Raw genomic sequence first — 25,163 nt, forward strand, 5'->3', positions numbered from 1 at the left:
AATGGTTTTCTTTACAAAGGGCTGTACCTAGACCAAGTAACATTTCTGAAAAGAATGACTTATAATAACTTGAGGTTTATATTCAAACTAGAACAAATAATGTTTTGGTTTCTTTTCTTTGGTAATACCTTTCCATATCATCCAAAAACGAAGTCACCTGTAGAAAAAGACGATTTACATGTTTTATACAACACAAATTTGAGCTTGACTGATCTATGAAAAAGTGTATGCATTTTAATATTACTTGGGGAAAATGGCCATTTTTAGGTTTTGGTGTTTGGCTTTGGTTGTTTTTCAGAGGTATTTCTTTTTTCCTTTTATTTTGCATTGCTAGACATGTAAAATGCAGCAAGAAAACACTACATTCATCAAAGGAAAACAACTACATTTTCATGTACCTAATTTGTGACCAAGAACATCAGTAGCATTTTTTTTTTTTTTTTCTTTACTGCTTAAAAAGAGGATTAATGTTCCACAGTTGTCTCTGGAATAGATCCTACCTATAGACTTCTTATCAGAGAAGAAATCCACTTCAAGTTGCAGGACAAGGACTGTCTTTCATATTTAAATCAGGAGGCTTAAAACTGATGAGTGGTGTGTTAATTTTTAAGCACTTGCTTTATTTCAACCTCTCCAATCTGCCAAAAAAACCCACTTGTAGCTTACATTAGACTCCTTAGAAAAAGAAATTACTTGGGGTCCTAAGAAATCAACATTTAAAAGTATTTTTATTTTGAAGAACAGTAGAGAAGTTACTATGCATTTCAATTTGCTGCTTCACAACAAATATACATCTTCATCCTTTAACTCTCCATAGGATTAAGGAATTTCAAATCCAGAAAGTACTATGTTAAACCTTTAAATATTACTTGAGATTATTATTTATTGCTAAAACCTCATTTCTATTTTTATGGTATTCAATTGCGCTGAATTTATGATGCACAATATAGACATAAAAATTAATTAAAACACCACGAACTCAGGAAGTTTTGGGCTGATGTATTTTCCCCTTATCAAGAAGAAACATCTTTCATGAACTTCTCCTGAAGAAAAGGCCACGTCTGTCCACAAACTATGGACATTTGTCATTTAGCAACCTTACTGCTGCTTTATACAATTTCTGAGGCTGAAGCAATTCGCCTTCGTTCTTCCGTTCACTTTCTTCTGTGTAAATATTATGGTAAGCAATGTAGTCTATGACAGAATCTGGTATGAGGTATTTTACACTTAATCCTCTGCGCAAGGCATAGCGTATCTGTGTTGAACTGATTTCATTCTGAATCCATTCTTTCACTAGAAATATATTGTGCTGAAATTTAGTTAGAAGTTCTGATTCATTGATGTACTGGACAGGATCAGAGCCAGCACGGCTTATACAGACCAAACCAAACTGTTCTACAATTTCTTGGATGTGCTCTTTCTTCCAGAGATTGGGTGTCTGAAACGTCTGTAGAAAATCAGCTCCACAGAGCAGCTTTACTTCTGGTAGAACTAGAAAGACAAAAAGAAATAAGAGATTTCTATACTTGCTCTGTTGTATCTTCTGATACAACATAATAATATGGAACACGATAATGGACATTAAACTTAGAATTGTTTTGATATCAAATATTTATGTTTTATTTCAGTTTTCCTTCAAAAGGTCAAAGGAATCATTTAGCTTGGCTTTTATGTGTCTGGTCACAATTAATTACCATACCTGCTTCATCATCACTCAAAGCTGCATTAAAGGGGAAAATGATTCCTCTACACAACCAATCTAAAAAGGGCAAGGAACTAACAAACATGAGAATGATTTTAGGATAAAGATCAGGCAACAAGAGAGTGAAAATTCAAAATAATGTCTATACTTCCAATAGCTGATGAATGATCAGAAACTTACAGGATTTATATAACAGTCGATTCAGCCCAGTGCAGAAATTCAAAACAAAAAGCCCTCTTTAAGCTAGAAACTAAATTAAGAGATTCTAAGCTTTACAAAAGGCACTTCCACATCTGTGCCAACAAGAACATGTCTTTGGCCCTTAAGAACACTTTGCTAAGTAATGATTTGCAGCTTCCACAATCTGGGTGCAAAAACCAAATAGTTGCTCTTCATTTCTTTTTAGATAAGTACTGTAGCCTTAATTTCAGGATATGGCATATCTTAATCAGGGAAATTTTTGCTGTTTTTTTGATCAGCACGGCTCAATCAAGAATGTTGGGGATATAAGCCAAAGTTGAAAAAATTCAAAGAATCCAGACCCTAGAATGAGCAAGGTCTAATGAAGGACAACTGCTGTTGGATTGCACCAGGGAAAATCATTTGCACAATGACAGCAAAGCTGGCCAACTAAGACTTGAGGAGCTGAGAAATCAATAATAAATGAAAAGAAAACAGTTAACCATCTCTTGTAAGTCTGTCCAAAGCAATTTGTAATTCAGCAGTTTCATTTGAATTGCTTAGCCATTGCTTACACTAGTTAGTAAGCTACTTTTGAAAAAAACCAAAACATTGAACACTCAAGTGATAATACAGACACCTAACACCTAATTCCTTCAGTACAGCTATCCAAGTTTTATTCTCCTATAACAAATTTTTCAGAAGAGGGGAAGAAGTGTGAACTCTCTGGGGACTTTAACAGAGAGCTGTAGGCATTATAGACTATTACAGCAGAAGAATAACCATAAGAAACTAGTTTTAGCTGTTTCTGATATTTAGAGCTCAGATACTGAAAAAAAAAAAAAAAAGAAAAAAAATCCAAGTCTTCTCTGTTTCATCATTGTTCTGAATAGATAGCATCAGTAAGTTACTCTAAGTTTAAAAAGCCATAACAGACATTCCATACATGTCCTTAATGAACCTTCTTATTTGCACCATATACTAAAATTACCTGATTTTTGTATGTGGGGGAAAAAAAATCATGAGTCAGCACCATACAAGGCAATCATTAAGAATACATTTAGTAGGAAAATAGTATGTAATGGAATTTTGCACCATTAAATTCAACCTGGTCTTTGCAAAAGCTTCATTTATATAGGAGATCTTTCCTGCAAACTCTAGAGAAAAGCCTGATTCAGCAGATTTCCCTGATCCCTCAAGTGGTTTTGTAGAGAAGTTTTTGTGATGGAGGGAAACTGGGGGACAATTGCCTGCCATTAGGAAGTCTGTGCTAACCAACACATTTTTGAGAAAGAAACTATACCCCATTCTGGAGTTTTCAATAGCACTTGATCTTTCCCTTTGCTCCACCACTTTGCATGCCTCCAGAGGAAGCACAGAAAATCTGTTCCATTCCTCCTCAATGGTGTGTTGAATATAACTGAGCCCATATTGTGGCTCAGTCTGACAGGGTGCTGAAAGCCGAAAAGGAAAGAAGCAACAGGTTGCTGGACTTCTTCCTGTTCACAGTAACAGATTGTTCTCTGGAAATAGCTGTCAGGTAAAATACATATAGAAACAAATAAGAAAAACATCCAGGCACTGTGTTCTAGACAGGGAGATCTATTTCTTGCCAGTCCTTCTTTTCACCCAGCTTCTGTTTTTGACTTCAGAAAAAAGAAAAGAAAAAACCTATGCTGATGACTGATTGATTCTAACCCAAGAAACTTAACAGGAAAAAAAGACTAGTTTGAACAGAAAATGCTGCAAAACTTGAAAAGCTAAAGAAAATACCCAGATGAGAAATTTTACATGATGGGGAATCAAAATAGTCTTATCTACTTTTACACTAATTTTTCTTAGCGTGATGAGGGGAAAAATGTGACTTGCACTTTTGACCATTAATTCCACTGGGCAAGATTCAGCTGCTGCCTAAACACCACAGACTGCTTCTCATCCATCTCTAACGCTGCAGCCGCCCATACTTTGGAAACTTAAGTGTGACCACAAATAACAAATAGATTATTCATGTCCAAGTGTTACAGCACTAAAGGAGTAGTTTAATATATATCAGCCCATACTTTAAAGAAGTTAGGGAACCAGGTAAAATAGGAAAGCCAAAGCTGACTTTCCAGAATCTGTCATAAGTCTGATGCCAGTGAAGCTTTTCTATCTAGAAATGCAGTTAAGAAAACAAAGCAAATTTAAAAAAGCCTTGCATTAGGATCATTGGTATTGCAGACAAATACTAAAGTAAATTGTGTAACAACTGCAATTATGAATAATTCCTATATTTATATTCTTTATTAATACGCTCTATACTGTAAAACAGGAGAGTTACAGCGTATATCTCTCACACAGCTCAAGTGATGTATTATAAAACCAAAAAGTAATACAAACCCCAAATAAATCTTATTGCGGGAGAGTTGTGGAAATCTCCTTATTATGTGGTATTTACTACAAAGTAACTACACAAGCAGACATGCTGGCATAACTTGTTCTTGGCAGGTAGCCCCAGCCACCCCAACCATCAAAACCTCCCAGCTGCCCTGTCCAATTAATTCATTGTAGTTCCATAAAGTCACATTGTCTTCAATGCTAAACAACGTTGTGCTTACCTTTATGAACTAACCTGAGCTCTGTGAAGAAACTGAATTATCTGTAGATCTTTCTGAGAATTGCTTGTTTTTCATGCATTCCTTCCTGGACTGGAGCAGTCTGACTGACTCATTGTAATGGTGCCTGCAAGTAAAATAAAGGCTTTGTGTGAGATAATCCTCTCAGAGATGCACAAAGCGATTACCTGGCACTTTCAGATTCAAGAACAGTCTGCTTTTATACACTTTGGATTTGAATACAATGTGTTAAAAAAAAAATAATAAATCACTATATTCTTTCTACTATGAGATTAGTAGAAATGTAGTTAAATTTTGCAGAATTCATGAGCAATCCGTGTAATGACATTCTGGTTTTCAATTTGTTTTTGAAGTTCTACTATTATGGAAATTTTTTATAGAAACATTGAATTTAAAACATTGTGTAGGTTTTTGCTTGAAAACACATTAAATCACACTTGAAATGGCACTTGTACCACTGCATTTAATTTATTGATTAAATACAACCCCTCACATAGAACATTTCTGTAACACTCTTGGAAAGTGTTCAGAAGGAAATACTGTTCTCTCTCATCCTATTCTCCACCAAAAAACAAACAAACAAACAAACAAAAACCACAAACCACCAAAAACAAAAACAAACAAACAAACAAAATCATTTCCTGAGTTTCCACCTTATATTTTATATTAATCACAATTCAGAGAAACTCAAATTGCACAGTTCTCTCATAAGATTTCTGCACACTTAGTATGCTTCTTAATTCACTGAATTCAGGCTCACGAGGACGTGTAAGGATCCTTTCATCAGTTGTTCCAGGTTTCACTTTATTCTTTTGCTGCTCCAAACCCTTGGTGTCCCTCTGTGTACTAGTACTATCATCTCATAGTAATGGCCCCTTTCTTACGACAAGCACCAGTTTTGTATCCATACATCTCCACTCTCTTCCTTCAAATCAGCATAGCTTTGCCTGTGTAAAACAGGCCTTGGATTGCCCTGTCATAAGCCATGCTTATGTAATGCTCACATTAATTGGCACAGCCAAGGACTCATGCCAGCATCACATGCCTGCCTAGTATTTACATATCCAAAGTGACTATGAGGTCTTATACAGCTCTATCACAGCAAAGACTGTGGTCATTAGGGTACAGCTTTGCCCTTAACTTGTCTGAATTCAGAACGTGTACAAAACTATAGATAACCTTTTGAATGCCTGGCCTAAGGAATTAGTTTAGTGATTTAAGCATACACTCTTCAAATCACAGAAATACTTGGAGCCACAGTAATAATTTGCATGAATGCCAAGAATATGCAGCTAGCCAGGCTGCATAATTACCTGCAGTCATTTTCATTGCTCAGCCAATGCTAAGGGAACTGAATAGACAAGGGGTGTGGGACATATGGCAGGAGAAAGTAGGTAGCAGTAGCTTGGCCTGAGCCTTCCTACATTTCTATTTTTAATCCTGCCTTCTTGTAAACAGGCTGATGCTATGTATAGTCAAGCACAGTAACTTCATATCATGGACTGACATTCTTGGGCCTCAATTCAAAACCAAGATTTTTTGGCAAAGAACACACTGCAGGACTCACAGCACAAGCAATGCAAAATCTTAGCTGCCAAAAGGTCTGTTCAGCAGGCGTTTCAAATGCTGAGGTGGGGAGAATTATGTTATTTGAAAGAGATATCAAAAAGGACAAGCCAATCTGTCAGTTTACCAAGCATTTTCTGAAGTCTGTGTGAAGCTTTCAGTTTCTATGTAATTAAATCACATGCACAACTCAGCAGAACTTGTGGGGCAAGACACAGTATGAATTAATTTGGAATTAAAAAATGTCTATCTTTATTGCAATTAAGTTTACATTGCAAGAGGGATGACTGTAGTTCTTCAGATATTACAAATACTGCTTTCTTGCCTAGGAATATTCAGCCATGGCAGCTAATGAGAAAATACCTCTATCATGCTACCTCTTCTTGTTTTAAGAAACAAAAACCAGCCTTGGGATAGCCTCCAAAATTTTTATACTCACTTAAAGTAACAGACAACTAATGACACTGCCACAAGTGGGATACAGCTCTGGGACTTAAAACTCTTGCGAGCCAAAAATATGTGTTAGTCTCTGCAAAATCCGAAGATTTTGATGGAATGTGACATTTCTTCACACTCAGAAGTACTGTAGGAAAACACCATTCCTGACTACCTTTCGGGACACACAGTTCTGGTGAAGTGAACAATTCAAAGCACTGGTAACAGAAGGCATTCTCAGAAAATATTCAAGTGTAACAGTAACAACATAAGACCCAATCCCTTACCCGTGCCATTTCATTAAGGTACTGCTTCCCTTAATGCTAAGCTTTTTCCCTAGAATAAATTCTGTTTTCACTGTTTCCAGTTAGAAAGCAAGCTAGAAAATGTGTGCAGAAATGAAAACTAATTAATACTTCTTACAACACACTTGCTTTCCTGAAGTCTTCTACTTTCACAGTACCTGTAGACTTTCACAGTACATGTGCTTCCAAAGACAATCAGCAAAGGAAGTTTATGCTTTTATACCTTGCCCCATATTGCATGAGTTACCAAGATAAAGCTTATGGGAAAAAAATATATATTTCAAGGCAGGTTTCAGACAAATTCTTTCATTTTTCCTTCTAGCACAATAACTGCAAACTCAGTCACTTTGAAGAGCCATTATGGACTTGTGTTTAATGTGACATTAGAGTTTATAAGGAATTTTTTAATCAAGTGTGAACAGATAAACCTGTAGGCATAATATTGCCAAGACAGCTAATCTAGAATTAGCTATCTTAATAGATCTGTTTGTGAACTCCTGTAATTTTGGATTAAGATCTCTCTATTACCTGGTTAGAGAGTTAAAAATTACAGAAATAACACAAGAGCCAAGCGCTCTGCATGCTGAACCCTTTTTAATGACTGCAGTTTTGCAGGGCCCATTCTTGTCAAAGGCTTTCAACACAGTATCTAATGACTTAGAGAGCAGAAGAGCTGTATTTGGGGGTATAGTGCTGGTGTGAGCAAAGCCTGTCTGCTTTGCTGTAGGAAATGAAAGACTCAAAAAGGGGAAATAATGATTAGGACATTCCTTATGAAGAAAAATGACACGGATTTTTCCACTGTCACAAATATACTACTTTGCCTCCTAAGAGGTGATACCATAAACGGATATATTCTGCTTTGCTTGGATGTTTTATGTGAGCACATTACATGCGTTGATCTGACAGCCTGACTGATTTCTGGCAGTCAAGAAATTCATAAAGAAAGAAAAAACAGTTTAATTACCTTAACACTTTTATTGTCTCTGTCCATGACTCCTGCTCAGTCTCCCATGGATCAACTCGAATCCAGTCAGATGTCTCCAGTGCCAGTTTGGCCATTGCTATCCGATGCTTTGCTGAAACCAAGCCTTTCTTTCTGTAGTCATCACTGACAGGAGACATTATGCCTTCAATCACTTGGTATCTTCCTTTTGGAAGGAAAAAGAGCAGTCATATTGTCATTCATAAGCATTTTGAAAATTTAGAGCAGATGGAATATCAAGAGCTCACCTAGTGTAACCTCTTCCTAAAAGCATGGTTAACTTCAAAGTTACAGAAAGCCATGAACAACCTGATGTAAGTCATTTCTTATAAGAAAATAGCAATTTAAAATAGTTGAAAAACAACCTTCCTGTTCCTCTGAGCTGCTCACAAACACTACCAAAATATTTATCCTACTAGACAGAAAAAGGAGAGGCAAACACACAGTTTTCAAGCAAACAGAGATACTTATAATTTCTTTTGCAGACTGTCCAAATTGCTAAGTAGAATTAAACTCTGTATTTCAATAATTGTATCAGTACAGCTTTTAGACAGTCAGAATACTGGATGACTTAACTGACCAGTGCTTCATTCTTAAGTGCCTGCTGCTTGTTAGTAATCAAAATCACTGTCCCTCTTCAGAGCACTAAAGCAAGAATTACAGCATATTGAGATGTAATTAATACAAGTCATACAAATAAGATGATTCAAAAACAAAGGTGGGATAACAGGATTGAAGTTTACTTAGAAATCTATTGTCCAAACATCAGCTGAGATTACATTAAACAGCTCTTTTGTCTCACAGCATGAACTAAATTTGAAAATATTCCTATATTTTTCCACTATTCTAATATAGAAGTTCATACCAGCTCTTTGTTACAGTTTGTAACTCTGGGTTTCTCTCAAGAAACTAGAAACATGTAATCTTAATAATCAGAGAAAAAGTATTAATGAAAGTTGTATCCTTTCAACCATGAGAAGGGAAGAGGTGTTTCAAATAAACAGAAATGAAATGGAGGACTTCTACCCCAACACACATATTTTAAACAACTACCATACATATAATATTCAAGTTTGTTTGTTTGTCTGTTTGTTTGTTTTTTAATTCTGTTGTTTCAGCAAAGAAACTCAGAATGCAGCAAGTTCCCTCTGGTGCTCCGTAATGAAAATGACTTCCCTGGACTCATAGTTTTTGATGTTAGGACATGATAATTTAATATTTTTAAATTAAAAAATACAAATTTATTTTTCTAAAATAGGGATACAATTTTCAAAAGGAGGGAGCTGAAATTTAAAAACGAACATTAAATTCCAATAGGATTTACTAACCTGTCTCCTATGAAAATGACAGCCTAACCCATCCTCTGTTTTAAAAACACTTTCAGGATAGGTAAAATGGTCAAGAGAGTAAGGTAAGACTTCCCAGGAACATGCAAAGATGTGTATAGAAATAAATCAATCTGAAACAGGAAATATTTCCACTTGACATATGAATAACGATTATTCTCTGATATATTGCTAAGATGCAACACTATAATAAATTACATATTAGAGAGGAAAGCAATTACAGTACTTCCATTAGGGTCCTTATACGACTTCATCTTCTACATCTCAGTTCCTCACTAGCCAATTTCCACAGACACTCATTGCTCCACTGTATTTCAAATATATATATTAAATGTAAAAATTAAAATTGTGTGGTCATGCTGGCTAATGAGTGCAACTCTACCATATCCTTGAGATTTGTGAACATTTCTGTCTGAAGTTTGGCCTACAACTGGATAAACTGGATGGGATGAGACCCTCTGATGCTCTATCAGCTTGGTCAACACTAGAAATGAAACCAACTGAATGAGGAAAAAAAGCAAGACTGCTAACACTTCAGGTACTGAAAATCAAGGACAGTAACAGTTAGAGGTGATTAAAAATGCACCTCTACACAAGCATAACATGAGAGAATCTAAAACCTAAAAAAACAACAACTGTACAGCCCAAAATTACTGGCTCTAGTGTGTTCTCTTCTGTAATTCAAGAGTTCATGTGTTCAGATGTGCTTGAATCTTGGCAGCACACAAAGAAGAAATCATTAAGTTCTGCCACCTTCTTTCTTGCCCCATCAATCATTCCAGGCAGTTTCAAATTTGTCTTGACTCAGAATTACCTTCACATCGTACTTCCTGAATGCAATCAATTGTCATTTTGAAATTTGTTTTATTGCCTGTTCTGATGTTTAATTAAAATCTATTTTTAAAGCTACTCATTAATGAAAATACAGTTAGCTACAAATAACAGACTAGATGAGAAAAATTCTCTAGGGTTCAAGAACCTTAGTTCTTTGGGGTCTAGATGTCTCCATATAAGCATGTATACATGTTTCACTGGCAGTTTAAAGCAGGAACATTTGAAGACTTCAGATAATTATGCTGTATGCATTTGCCTTCTGAGCTTTAAAGGACTCTTGGTGTTTCTATTATTGGATTTAAGCAAACTTATTGTTTCCCATACACAGTTTAACTCTGTTAGAATTTTTATCTTTTAACAAGATATTACATGGCTAGAGTTTCTCTTCTAAATGGATATGGGTAAACATTTTTTGAAGATAAAGTATGAAACTATGTCATTACCCATCTTCCTCTCAGCATCATACAAAAATCTATGACAGGCTTGGAAGCTCTGAAGCTTCATGGTGTTATCCTACTCAGTGAGCAGAAATGACCCTATCACCGTTCTCCCTTTCATCACCTCTGGAGCAGGCTGCAACAGGACAGTCTGAGCATTGTTTTTATCTCATTCCTCTCCCGAAATGCTACTAAAGGTAGCACTGTTTTAGCATTAACAGCTTCTGTAAACTTCACTCTCTGCTGCACACGTCCTGCAAAACTTAGCCTCTTACTTTTTCTACAACTAAGAATTAGACAAATCCATTTAGCCAGCCTCATTAGTTACATCAAATTAACTGCCCCAATTAAAGTCTACAGGATAAGACTTAAGATTTACAGGACACCAATATAAACAGGCAGTGCCAACATATAATAGTTACAAGGAATTGATGTTAGCTTTACTGTAAGATTTTATGCTTTCATATGACTGAAAACAGCAGATGAATCATTTATTTTAATAACCCTGTTAAAACTGCAAAACTTTACAAATTTTGCTGATGTAGGCTTACATAAAATTATTATGGACTATTGCTAATCTCATCTCTAGGCTGCAGTGAAACTCCTTATCAGTTTACACTCTATAACAGGAAAAGAACAGGTTTTCTGTTAGCATTTGTGGCATTGTTTAAACAACTCAAAGCCTGGAAATATGCACATTTTCACTTCCTGTGTACATAGATGTTAAAGACCATACGGATCTCAGCCTATACAAAATTTTTAAGCTGAGAAATTTTCACTCATTACTTATCTAAGCATAAGCCAAAACAAACTCTCTGAGCTTGGCTTTTCTTCCCTTCCCTTCCCCAGACTGCCCCAGTTTCCTTAACAGCAACTCAGGACTGACAGCTGACTGATATGATCCACCAGTGTGAAGGGCAGGATTCAGCCTCAGTGGCTGAAAGAACCAATGCTCTTGATCACAGAGGTCACAGATCGATGTAGGCACGCCTGAAAAACAGAGCAGCTGCACAGGGCAGAAAAGCTCAGAAAAACCACACATTCAGGTTCAACCAATTTTAAAAATGTGTCATCCAGCAGAATACACTGGGTCATTCTACCCAATTCTATTTTTGCCAGGTCATGTTGAGAAAGACAGTTTAGTGGCTTGTATGAACTTATCAGCATGATTATTTGTACTATAAATACCCTTGGACTGAGCTTAACCGCTCCCAGTTTTTACTATGAAGGGGGTTCTTCAAGTTCATTAAGAGATCAATGGTGGCTGATGCTCAAGAAGTAACATGAACAATTGCATGATGCAGGACTGCACATTTTTAGTCCAAAGTTCTGAAGGTTTGCCCAGAAAATTAGTGTTTTCTATGCTTTATTGGACCTATATTACCCACATATTTAAGAACAAAATGAGTCTGATAAGCAGTTTGAATTTTACCACAGTATTTACACAACATTAAATACATAAAGCAAATCACTGATTAAGTAAGGTCTGCTTTGTGACAAAAACAGCAGCTATTTCAAAATGCAGTATAGTGATATAAAACAATATCAGAAGTGAAGTATTGAAAATAATTAGTCTCTCATTGAAGCCACCTAAAATGCAACAATAGCTTACAGTAAAGCTAAAATTTCTTTACTAAAAACCAGACATTTGCATTTCAAAATATGATTAATTGAATTATTTAATCCATCTTCTGTTGAGTATGCATATATTAAAATCACATAATACCATTCTGTATCAAAGTAATAGTAATTGTTTTCCTTGAAATCACAAGAGATAGCAGTTATCCTCCCAGAGCTCTCAGACTATTAATGTTAGTGAAACACAATAAAAAAGCTTTCTAACTTTTCCAGTAAAATCAAAGCATTAGCTTTACTTATATATTAAAATTAACTGGGGTGGGATGTCTAACATCTTTGTTTTGATGCCATGAAGCACAGAAAAATGAAAAGAAAGCACCAAATAACTAGATAAAGAAACCCCATATATGACTTTTTCATAACTGTTCACAGATAAAACATCGAAAGGATATAATCCTATGCTTACCTTCCCTTCACATGTATGTAGATATTGCCAAGCATGAAAAAAGAAAAGAAAATAGTCAAGACTTTTTACTTTGTTCAGTAACCTTCTGTGAGGAGAATTCAACAAAAGAAAAATCAAAGGGGTAAGCAATTTAGCTGTCATTGCACTGAAAGTCAAAGTAAACAATAAATACATGAGAACAATAACAGACAGTCCTTTGTGATAGCTCTTCATAGAATGGATGACTTTACCTTCACCACTTCAAAGTGCTTAAAGATGCATTCACTGAAATAGATGAGGTGTGCAAAGATTGTAGTGACAGATGCCACAGGAGTACCTAGACAAACATTTATCATATCCACCTGGTTGCATGAACAACAGGGCCTGAAGATGCACATTCACTGCTATAGTTGGACAGCTGCTCTCTGATACACTGAGACTTCAGTTACTCCTCTACTGGAGGAGAGTTCCTGGGGATGTACAATGATCAGCCCTCAAACAAATGCTGTATCATCTCCACACATCACACCTCAAATAAACATTTCATTTCAAGACCTCAGAGTACTACTTAGAGTTCACTGTGTTTGGACCCAAAGAAAAGCAGTGTCTAGACAGCTTCACAAATGACTGTTTCCTCCTGAAAGGAAGCAGAAAGCTAATACTGTGAATATTAATGCAGGATTGTAAGTCCTGCACATAGGATATCCCATCTTGAAATCGTTCATCCATGCTGCCTTTTACCATTTAGTATATTTATTATATTTAGTATATTTTTGCCATTTAGTTATAGAAGAACCTCAAATGCAGGGCATAACCTGAATATCAGGGGATGCCCACCCCCTAGTTCACTGCATTTTAAACTAAGACACCAAAACTTCTGCAACAGGAGAAGTTATAAAACTTATAAAAGCATTTCTTAAATTCAGAAAAAAAGATTAGGAGCTAAACTACACACATCAACAAGGACTCAGAGTTTTACATATTAAGAGTGTCTTCTTCAGAGATGTGGTGTATCTTTAAATGCATTCAGACTTATGCTTCAGCTGCTTTGATTTGCACCTCTGCATGGTGCAAAAATAGTGCATAGAAGGAACTGAAGCTAAACCACACGTACATTTCTCCATACAGCCTTCTAGTACAGAGCCTAGTACCGTTTAACAAATTCCTGCCACTCTGTTTAATGAGAAATTGCTATAAGCCTTGTAATGAAAACAAACCAAAAAAACCCACAACGAATTGTTTCCTTTAATTCAAGAATTCTAAATTCTATTGAATTTAGTTGCATGTGGAACAAATAATAACTGCAGATCTGATCCTATTCCAATCATATCTGTGATGTTATACACACCACCCAAACAGTAGGATCAAACCCTTTTTTGTGCTGTTTTCAAGTTCTGGTTATCAGAATCATTGCAGAAAACAGCAGGAATGCACAGGCTTTATTTGACTTGCTGCTGTTACAATCTGACCTCATCCACTTCTTATCAGTCCCTTTTATCAAGATGCAACCCTTGAACAGCAGAAGCTTGTGAACTCCCAAGACTGATGAGTAGCTCCTCAGATTTCTCAACTGTACTGCCCAGAACTGCATCTGACGACCAACGCCTCACATTTCTGTAAGTGTAACAATCTGAAAAATTAACACAGTGGAAGGGCAATACAGGAATGGAATAGAAAAGAGACTAGTGCTGATAGGATGGTATTTCAAAGGAAAAGTAAAGGTCCTCACCCATCTGATGGTCTAGGCTCACAGGAGAGACTCCAAAAGGGAGGGAATAAACTCTTCGAAAGGGCTGATAATAGCAGGACAAGGGGAAATGGATTTAAGTTGAAAGAGGGTAGATTTAGGTTGGATGTTAGGGGGAAGTTTTTTACTAGAAGAACTAGTTCTTTACCATACAGAGAGTAACTCATTTACCTTCACTTCTCCCTTGTACCTGTGTTGTCAGAGCCAGAAATGTCTTTCCCTTTGTTGGCCTGCATCCTTTTTTGTTTTATCTGGAAACTTGATGTGATGTGTGTTCTCCACTGTTAATACTCAGCAAACAAGATTCTAAAAACACCTTACACTGGTATTTTTTAGCACTTTGGACTTTATGGTCAAGTATGAGACATACCCTCAAAGAAAAAAGCATCCTACCTACCGTAGACTGAAAAGGTGTTTAGCACAGTCAGTGTAACTTTCAAGAAAATGGTGAAACAAAGGATTGAATCTCAGAAAGGTTTAGCTATGTGTGAGGATGTGTGAAGAACCAAACTGATATGGACTAGAGACAAAATTCAGATACAAAACAAAAGATAATCATTTACATGTAGACATGTCTGTTGTAATTAGAAGGTGGCATTACAAGAATTATTGACTGGTAATAGCAAAAAATGAATTACTTGACATGCAGTAATGAAATTGCAGATGCTACTTAAAGTATCAAAAAGTCAATGAAGTATCCTACTTATTTTTTCATACATCCTTACTATAAGATTAGACAGCATTTGGAACTGAAATGACAGGCAAAATGCTGGCAGGCAGAATTACTGCAGATGTCAGTCAGGATGCATGCTGGGGTAGTCACGTCATTCAGAACAGGAAAACTCGATTGTGAACTTAACTGCAGCCAAAATATTGCATAGGTCGTCAATTCTGCTTGACTAGCAGCTGAGCAGAAGTACTGAAGAGGCACCAGCAGTAGGCAATGTTATCAAGGCTGGGGCATCACCTCCTCACAGTAGCTGATCTCATACTCAGCTAGCTACTTTTTCCAGGCATTCAGAAATAACTGAGAGACTGGATTATAACATATGACGAAGAGAATCAACAGTTGGTCTCACCTTTCCTTTTGCCTCTTCACACACCTGGACACCTGAAGGAGTTATAAAATGAAAGCAGGAAAAGGAAATTCAAGCACATAAGCCTTTGTTTCTACTCCTTCAAAACAAGATCACCTTACTTTTCCAGGACAATAGAGCATCAGAGGCAGTTCTCAGAGCCAGATATGTCATTATGTCAGTATTTTCACCCTGTATGATGTTTACACAGCTGCTGCTTTTACTACAGAACTGTACCAGAGGGTTACCAGATTCCCTCCTGCATCCCACCTCTCTTCACATTTGAGGACCCAATTCGTTTTTATCATAGATTTGTTAGAGATAGAAGGGACCTTTGAATTTCATCTGGTCCAACTTCCCTGCAATTAGCGGGGAGACCTACAGCTGAATCAGGTTGCTCAGAACCTGGTCCAGTGTAGCCTTGAACACCTACAGGAATCTCGGGGCAACCTGTTCCCATGCCCTTATTGCCCTCATTGTAGAAAGCTTTTTCCTTATATCCAGTTTAATTATCTCCTCTTTTAGTTTGAAACCGTTTATCCTTCTAGATCCTACTCTCTTCTAGAGAGCATTGGTTTCTCTTCAGACCTTAGGGATGCTACTCATTATTGGTCTCCATCCAGACATTGAGCCATTACTCTGAACACAATCTCACAGCCCCTTCATCCACTGAACAAGCAAATTCATATCTTTAAATTAGAGTCAGAAGGGCTTTGTGTCAAAGCCCTTACTGAAGTCCAGAAAAATGGTATCAGTGGCTCTTCCTTTGTCCACTGATGAAGTTATGCCATCCCAGAAGGCTGCTCCATTGGTCAGGCAGGACATACCTCTAGTTGTCATGCATCACCTTCCTGTCTTCCATGTGCCTTAGTACAGCTTCCAGGACCTGCTCCTGGATTTTCCTTGATTTGCAGTGAGGCCAACAGGACAACATTTCCCAAGTCATCCTTTCTACCACCCTTCTCAGGTTCCTATTGCACCACCTTTCTAGGAAGGTCTCTGTCAGGTTCCAATGAGCTATGATTCCCTTCAAATCAATTCCATATGCATATGCTTTAGCAGCCAGAAGGAAGATAAGTGTCAACAATAAAGACATTACCAAGCATGGAGCACAACGCTCCTCCATAGCTTTTCTTATTCTTGCTTAAGTTCCTGGTGTTAGCCACTTCTCTCCTTTGTTGCTGAAACTTTCTAGTCATCTGAAATCTATCTTATCTCATTGCTAAAGACATTGTTTTGCCAGAGGAGATAAGTTGTTTCTCTTAGAGAAGATGGATAATGAATAATTAACATTTCATTGTATCTCCAGTTTCACTCAGTTGTCAAAACTTCCAACTGTAACATCACATAAGGATGAAATGAAAGAATGTTTATTTCCAGTTTCAAAACTATTAAAGTCTTCCACAAAACTCAGTCTATCCCATGATATGATTCTGAAACTGGTGATAAAGTTTACAGTTCAGTTGCATGAACAATTCTACTCTTCTAAATTTAGTGCTACAATTTCTATATTGAATGTGCCACAAGTGTTTCACATTGAATCACCAATAATGAAATTAAAATTAAGCCATCTGTAGAGTTACAGCTTATCTATACTAGAAGTATCTTCCTGTCCACAGCAAAACACTGTGTACTCCTAACAGCCCATTACTGACCTGTTTGATGCAGGTGATCTCTAGCCAGCTCAAATAAACGCATATGCATATTTGTGATGGGGTTAAAGGAGCCGCAAGCTAGAAGAATGAGAGGTATCCTGCTCTTCACTGACATGAAGATACTGAAACTGCACCCTAAAGAAAAAACAGAATAAAGTGAAAGACAAACGTGACTAAGTGCAGTCTTCACATCATTCCTCAAAACAAAAGGAGCACACTTTTCAGAGCCACACATTCTGGACACACTGGTAAAGTATCAAATGATTGGTTTGCTGTATCATCACAACACACAAAGAAATTGCTCAAAAATGCAGGTTTTTTGACACTAATTAAAAAATTCTTCTGTATATACAGAAATAGCTACAGACTATTTTGAGAAATTCATGTACTATTATTATCAAGAACTGTCAGGTTTTGACTTTATTTTTAACCTGTTTTTGTCAGGAAGCAACTCCTCATACTGACCTTCTGTCAGCCTCCTATTAATAACTTTAAAACCTGTGGGCCTGTCAAAATCAAATTCCTAATTTTTAAAATAAGTTGGGACCTGTGCAGCATATGGCAAAAACCCACATGCAGCACCCAAACCTGGTTTCCTCAGAGGTGGGCAGGCAGCCAGTCTGCACATACTTTATTAGCAGTTGCCTGTACAGTTTTTTCATTGGATGGCAGACTAGTGACAGCTCAGTGATAGGGAACAGAAGCTATAGCTGTTACACAGGGAACACTAAAATCTATAGAGAATGGGTGGGAAGAAATCCTTGAACTGTAAAATAATCTTTATACATTTTAGCCAACTTCAGTCATCTCAATACAAAAGCAGTTTTAGTCACTCTGCTTAGCACTACTTTTTTGCTTAATTATTTTTACAACTGGTCTACAGTTTATGGGACATGATTCCAACAGTTACGTCCTACATACGTATCTGCAAGTGTGATTTTTAGGTGTGTTTTCATTTCCGTGCATTTGAACTTCACATACACACCCAACAGCACTAATCCAAGCCCTTGTATTCCCTTGATTCTTCCCCCCCTTTTTTTAGTCTTAGCATTTAAAAACAATGGTTAAAACAAAGCCACACTGAAACTCAATAGTTACAAATTTGATCATTTTGATTTATAGAATTTATTTCAGGACTTAACTCTGAAGACTAGAACTGTACTATTTGCAGCATTCAAGGCACAGAGCAACAGTTTTTGAGATTTTCACTTCTGAAATGTTAGCACTTAGAAATTTTTTTTTTTCATAGGGAAAATTACTTGAAGCATGCGCTCAGATTTCATTACCTAGTACTGGATACACATTAAGACTGCCCCATACGCTTTTAATTTATTTGTCACATATCCCCTACCATCCTAAAGATATACCACAGGCAAGATCACCTTGTGGCTGGAGAGACGTTAGAAGCTTACAGCAATGTTATGGTCTACAATTATAGTAGCTGTAGGAAGCACACAGTGCAGCTCTGTGTCCCTCTTCCTTGGTTTACTAACCCTGCCCAGACACTAACAAATTCATACACAAAGGCTGTACGCAATCTTTACAGGCTTCTTATTCAGAAGGAACCTGAAACCAAACTCAAAAGTGCTCTTTGCTTGGTGCCAGCAATTCAGTAAGTCCACCATCGTTTTACTAGGAATGACTTGTTTCTTTAACCTGTTTAAAAGGAAGAAAGATACCTGATTGACTGAAAAACAATCTGTTACTAAAACGTTTCAGCATTCTTCCCTGTTCTGCTGACATGCAGTTTATGCTTCCTTTGCACTGCTTTCCTTGGCCATGTTGAAAGTTATAAACTGAAAGATTTTTTGGTTGTTGTTCACTTTAAAAGCAGCTTTTTATTCTATGCACTTTTTTCTCACCTGAAAAAGATGCCTTCGATTGTTGGATTGAAGCTCCTATATATATAAAAAGGAAAAGATCAAACAGGAGATAAGCTAAGAGGCATTCCAAAATATATTTATATGGAAATGAAAAATATGAATAATAATCAAAACAGCAACGCTGTTATTCCCAGTACCCCTATGTAGTGTATCCTAACTTACTCAGCAGGTACAGTACAGCTTTTAAGATTTCAAAGAAGCCTTTCAGGTTCAGCTGCTCTTCCCTGGGTTGCCTATTCAAAACAGGTAAATCTGGGCTTAGAAGACTATCAGGTATGGATCATCTCAAGCTGGAAAGAGTGAAAAGCTGCATTCCCAAGAAAGCATTCTAGGTACCTCTCTTCTTTTAGACTGAGAAAAAAGGATGACTGGAAAGGAATTCCAGCTGGAGTGAATACTCCTCTATTTTGAAGATAATATTTTAATGCAGCTCCTAAGCATAGCTGAAATGTGAAATACGTTTGCGAAAGTACACAGATAATTCAACTGTTCTACTTTTGTGGTAATTCTGATGAAGTAAATACTAATTAGTTCAAGTATGTCTCTTGTCCTCTAACAGAGAAGAAGAAATATGAAAAACATATAATATCTGTAAATTGGGAAGGAAGGAAAGGACAGACTGTACCATCTCAAATTGGGTTGCAACCAAGAAAGCAAGTCTCTTAGGGATTTTGGTAACTAAACTTTAGGAGCTCTTCTATGTCGTGATGCTGTTAATCAGCAGAAAAAGCAATTGTTCAACACTTGCAGAAATCAGGTCTTCATTTCTGCTCTTCCACTTCTGTAACTGTGAGAAAAGAAACCGAATTCAACTGTTCCAGAGGCTGTTCCAGGCTTCATGTGTACCAAAATTAAAGTGACCTTATTTGTAGATTCCTACTTTGCGTTTCACCCTAATATTGATTATTAGGTCTGTGATAAAACAAGTTAAATGCTCCATAATAATTACAAAAATAATCTCAGCAACCCCCTGAGAATGACTAGCTGTATAAAGGAATTGTTTTTCTACTTATAATTGTTATTGCATCAAAACACTCTACCTAGCCAGAAACTGAGGTGAATACAGGAAAAGAAAAAAATCACCACCAGCCACCACAAACCTCAACTACACAACAAACTCAGAAAAGATCAGGTAGTGTTTATTTTGAAGAAACTCCAGTAACTCTACTTTAAATGATTAATGTACTTTTTGCATTACAAGGAACAAGGCACTGTTATGCACATGCCATTTTAGGACATGAGTTTTCTGTCTGATCCAGGTGAGCTGTGTTCTTTCCTGGTATGTTTAGACATTGATTAAGCACAGGCTCCATAAGAGGAATCCTAACAAGTCTTCCAAGAACAAGTGCTTTGTTTCACATCAATTTCTTTCCAGCATTCTATTATTGAGTTTACAAAGCAGCAGTGTTACTAAATCAAGTTTATTATTAAAAAGAAACTTAGGATCTCCCTCTTGATAATAGTAATCAATTTTTTTTTTTTAATTTTTTTATAACTGCTTGGATTTTAAGAGTTAAGCCTCCCACAATCGTAATTTGCTGTAGCTGCCAAAGTCCCATATTCCAAAAGCAGAAATAGCAAATTGTGCAGTAACTTTCTGTACTGACTGGACATTCACCACTCGGCAAAGCAGTTTCAAGTCTTCAGTTCTTTGAGAAAAGGGGCAGACAACCACATATATTTTACATTTGTAATCTTCCACCATAACAGCTCTTGTGCTTTTGAACTGTCTTCATGTGATCAGAGTGACTTGCTTCCACTCTGCTTAAAACCAGCAAGGTTTTAGCAGTCTGCTTTGCTACTCAAGTTCTTGCTGTGTTAGTGCCATCTCTGTGTGTGCACCTCAAAACAAGTCAAAGCACCTGAAATCCCATTAGAAAAACAAAACAAAACAAGCAAACAAACAAAACCATGAAAAACCCATCCACAAACCTGTATTTCAGAACTGGATGCATTTATAAGGCATTAGTGAAAAATGTGTTAAAGAATCAGATACAAGACTGAGCTGTACGAGCATTACTGATAAAACATTTTTATAACTGTCAGTGCTAGTTCTGCAGCAGGACCTCATATTCAGCTTTCAAGAATTGTGAAACATTTAATAGAATGCTTGGGAACAGGTCATTTAACATCACATTTATCAAGCAGAACAAGTATGCTAATCTGTTTGTTTGAGACTAATATATATTCTTTAAGATCAGTTCTGGATTTAAGGAACAACTATGTTTGATTTTTTGCACAAAATGAGTGAATTTTATAAATACATCTCCTGCCAGTTTGGCTTCCCTCCTGCCATGACAGACGCTGCCTTTTGTCGTACTTCTGAAACATTACACAGCTTTTGCCATCTTTGATGTCTTCAAAACTCAAAAATAATAGAAACAAGCACAGCTCTGAACAGACAGCGTGAAGGTTTTGCTTTTAATGACAAATGGGGTTACTCCAAGAATAGGGCTCAAAGAAGACAATTACCAGGTTTGCATTTCCTGCAGCAACTGTCTGGCACCTGGTGAACTCTTCTGATTCAGAGCTGCACATGCTCCGCCCTGAGATAGTCCCAGTAACCTTTGCCAAACAGATGCCTTCTTACTACACGGTAGCTGCTATGGTACTGCCTGCACCATAGAAAACAACATGGCACACCATGCAGCTGTGCATAGAAGCACAGATAGCTTCAAATGAGGAAGCCTCATTCAAGCAATGCAATAGATTATATGATGGAAAAAACGGTTATAATTCTCATTAAAAAAATCCTACAAGTTCTTTTCCTATTGCTTATATTCCTAAAATACATCAATAACACATGACGTTACAGATGACCACAGTTAAATTCTGCTGAAAATCATTAATTAGAGCCATATCTGATTAATTATCAGAAGCACAATGGAGTGCTGAGCAGTGCAGTCTGATTCATGAGCTGTTAAATTAGTAAACTGGAGGAGAAGACACTGATACGTGCATGCTGTGAGGCGAGCTCACCCTTGAGGTAAGATTTCTATAAAGAGCAGAAAGAAACTGAATTTCAGCAGAGGATGAAAGTGTTATCTCCTCCTGTGAGGGCAAATCTAGACTAATTTATATAAAATTTTGATTTTAACAAGTTCAAAGCTGCTCATATCCTTTCTTTCATGGGGTCACATCGTTATTTTATATAAATTTATGTAGGTGCACTGAGCCCATCTGAGTTACACTAGGTGACGCTAAGGATGTTATGGTTGTAAGACATTCTCAAAGTCTGAGAAAAAAGTACATTTTTACCAGGTAACTAAAATCACAGCAGACCATATGACACAAATAACTCTTAAAATATGATCAGGTACCTGAGATTTTTCTCATGCTATTACTAATGGGAACCATTGCTATAACAGAAGTTAGTACAGTCTCTATGTTCCCAGGATGTATTTTCTGTGTAAGCAGTCCTCCATACATACCTGTATATCCAACCTTTCCACTTCAGTAATGAAGATAACATAAATATCTGGGTAAGAGAAAAAATGAAAAATGTATAATATAGGGTGATATTTTATTTGCTTATCAAAAAGTTACTCACCCCAGCCAAGAAGAATTTTACAAGATGGCTATAAATATTATTCACAGCTTGATATGACACTCAAATCCTCTAAAATGGCTTTTTCAGGGCCACGTAATGGATCACATAATTATTAAATTCCAGTGACTCGGGTGTACTTCATTTCTTGACTTTCACTGAAGAACCATTAACAAAGTACATGGTAGGATACATGATTTTTGATCATATTCAGCATTATGCAAAAGATGAAGTTTTCCATTTCAATCTCCACATTAGAGTTGCAGTTAAAAACTGCAAGTCTCGTCGCCTTTTCTAAATCGGCTTCAAAGAAACCTCCAAACCAAACCAACTCCAAGCTTGTTGCAGGATTCACCACAGCAACAGCGTATGCAACTTGACAAAAATCATCTTTTCTTCTCCCTTCACGTATCTGTGAAAAGGATCCAAAACACACCGAATGCTGTCCCTAGTGGTGTATGGAGTTATTGTGCTTAAACAGAAGATAAGCTTAATATTGGGATAGTCACCATTTTCCCTTCTGCTTTGTGGGAGCAGTAACTTCCCCAGCAAATTGCAGTGACCAAAAAGCTGTCAAATTTTTAAGCCATCAGAAGGAATGCATACATTTCTTACACTAACACATGAATTTGTCTAGTGACACCAAGGACTGCATGGCAATTAAGTTGTTTTAAGTAAATGGTTCCTATGCACAGGATTTCACATTCCTTGTTGTCTTTATATATCTATTAGTTGATTAATTTAGAGTTTCTACTTGCTTCACCTTTTACAGTCAAAGAATTCAAACCAAACAGACAAACGTGTGTGACTTATTATCACTCAAAATGCTTTGCTTGCTCCTGAGAATATTCCATCTGTACAGAGATTTCTATCTAACCAAAGAAAAAAAAGTGGCACTCTGGAATTGACGCCCACTGTGCTGGACAGACCTCTGGTCAGACACATTATGGCATTTCTTAGGGGTTTTGAGATCTGCATAAGCCTCATGGCTTGTTTCTTAGTTTCTTTCTTAGTACTAAGAAAAATGCAGAATGCTTGGTGGATAGAGAGGCTTCTACAGCATTTTTCAGTGATGCATTACAGGGAACTAATACAGGAAAAACTCAGGCAGTGAAATCACTCTGGAGATCTGGCAGCCTCAGGGCCACAGGGTGGGCAGCTTCCCCCAGCTGCTCCAATCTGCCCTGCCAAATGCTGCAGTTGTTGCTCAAGCGTTTTATAAAATAAGACCTTAGAAATCATCACTGCAGTGACATGTGATTTATCTCATTAAAGTACCTGAAAAGGCAGAACCTCAAATAGTTCCAATTTGCCTTTGACAGGACTGTCACCTTGTGCCCTCGGTGCCCCTTGGACACCTCCGGGCTTCCCCGAAGTCCTTCACAAGTATTTCTAGACCATCTGAGTGCTCATTAGCTTACCAAACCTAAGCTAAATTCTTCAATTTGCATTTCTGAGGTTAAAGGCACGAAGTTAGTTTACTGCTAGAACTGTGCGATGTGACCAGTCCTAAACTGCAGCTACTAACGATCAGGAATGAACTGACTGTACACTGTATTGCCACAGAGCTTAAGGAAAACACACACAGCCATGCCATGGCCCGATGCCTGCTGACGTCTTTGAATAATGCAACTCCAGGGATCATTTATAAATCCAAACACCAGCTGCTGCGTGAGAGGGGAGACAGCCTCGGAGACTGAAGGAGAGGAGACAGGAGAACGGCTACAGAGGGAAAGCTAGGGATTAAAACGTCTGCTTTAACTCACTGACAGCGTTTGGGGAAAAACAAACAAAAGGCAAAGCTCATTTATCAGCATTAATTATCGTTCTAAATATCCATATATAAAATACATGGATGTGTAATGTTCCTGTATTCTTCAGGGACAGCGCCGTACTGTCAGTGCCCGAGCCGATCAGCTGCACGCTCACACATGCAACACATGCAACACACATCCCCTGCTGTGCCGGGGGCCGCTCCGGCTCTAACACGGAGCAGCTGCTGCTCAGTCCCATCGCTGCCCGCCGCTCCCGTTGCCCCCAGCCCCGGCTGCCCCCGGTCGCACAGTACCCGCAGCTCGGCTCTTACCGCACTGCCGGCCGCTGCAGCCCACGCGGTCCCTGCGGCGCCGTGTCCTGCGGTTGGCAGCCCGCCGCCGTTCCTGCTTGTAAGGGAGAGCAGAGCTCTGCGGGCCGCTGCTTGGCACCAACGGGGTGACCAAGTCGGGTTACAACCGAAATGTTTGTGCGTTCTTATGGCGTTGCTGTTAAAGGGAGCTTATAAACAGGAGGGAGATCGACTTTTTACACCGTCTTATAGTGATAGAACAAGGCAGGATGCTTTTCACAGAATCACAGAATCACAGAATTATCAAGGTTGGAAAAGACCTAGAAGATCATCTAGTCCAACCATTACCAATACTTCCTGGCTAAATCATATTCCTCAGCACCACATCCAAGCGTTTCTTGAACACTCCCGTGGTCGGTGACTCCACCACCTCCCTGGGCAGTGCATTCCAATGCCTGACTACTCTTTCCGAAAAGTAATACTTTTAAACCGAAATAGGGAAGACTTAGGCTAGATGTTAGGAGGAGATGGTTTCCCTCATGGTGTGGCACTGGCACAGGCTGCCCAGAGAGGTTGTGGCTGCCACATCCTCAGACATGCTCAAGGTCAGGTTGGATGGAGTCTGATCATGTGGATGGAAGCCCTTCCCAACGCAAGCAGTTGTAAAGAGGTTGTCTTTAGTGTCTGTTTCAACACAAGCCATTGTGTGATTCTAGGAATGCAGAGATCTGCAGTGGTACAAAGGTCTTTAAGTGTATTGGG

At 37.7% G+C, this 25,163-nt stretch overlaps 1 protein-coding gene across 6 annotated transcripts; it reads right to left on the bottom strand.

The window, feature by feature from the left end:
- Nucleotides 1-108: 108 nt before the first annotated feature.
- On the bottom strand, nucleotides 109-24,649 carry NMNAT3 (nicotinamide nucleotide adenylyltransferase 3). Of its 6 annotated transcripts, XM_085512844.1 has the most exons (8): nucleotides 24,423-24,572; nucleotides 22,221-22,267; nucleotides 19,415-19,576; nucleotides 18,769-18,804; nucleotides 16,907-17,041; nucleotides 7,771-7,954; nucleotides 4,494-4,603; nucleotides 109-1,491 (listed from the first exon to the last, which is right to left on the bottom strand). In XM_085512844.1, the coding sequence occupies exons 5-8, from the start codon at nucleotides 17,019-17,021 to the stop codon at nucleotides 1,073-1,075; spliced, it is 828 nt and encodes a 275-aa protein (XP_085368970.1). In that variant the 5' UTR covers nucleotides 17,022-17,041; nucleotides 18,769-18,804; nucleotides 19,415-19,576; nucleotides 22,221-22,267; nucleotides 24,423-24,572; the 3' UTR covers nucleotides 109-1,072. The 6 variants fall into 6 exon arrangements, with proteins under 6 accessions (XP_085368970.1, XP_015726782.2, XP_015726784.2 ...); XM_015871296.3 differs by lacking the exon at nucleotides 19,415-19,576 and having other exon boundaries at nucleotides 24,423-24,573; XM_015871298.3 differs by lacking the exons at nucleotides 18,769-18,804; nucleotides 19,415-19,576 and having other exon boundaries at nucleotides 24,423-24,575.
- Nucleotides 24,650-25,163: the final 514 nt, after the last annotated feature.

The sequence above is a fragment of the Coturnix japonica genome, chromosome 12 (assembly GCF_054131305.1).
Source record: "Coturnix japonica strain WE chromosome 12, WE-NBRP24, whole genome shotgun sequence".
Lineage (NCBI taxonomy): Eukaryota > Metazoa > Chordata > Aves > Galliformes > Phasianidae > Coturnix > Coturnix japonica.

What these genes read in the sequence shown, in the direction of transcription:
- NMNAT3 (XM_015871299.3), bottom strand. Translation starts at nt 17,021, where the DNA reads ATGTCAGTGAAGAGCAGGATACCTCTCATTCTTCTAGCTTGCGGCTCC. An exon ending in AGATCACCTGCATCAAACAG is followed by an intron (nt 7,955 to 16,906) that starts GTCAGTAATGGG and finishes TCCTTCCAAAAG; the next exon opens with GAAGATACCAAGTGATTGAA. An exon ending in GAGACAATAAAAGTGTTAAG is followed by an intron (nt 4,604 to 7,770) that starts GTAATTAAACTG and finishes TTTTACTTGCAG; the next exon opens with GCACCATTACAATGAGTCAG.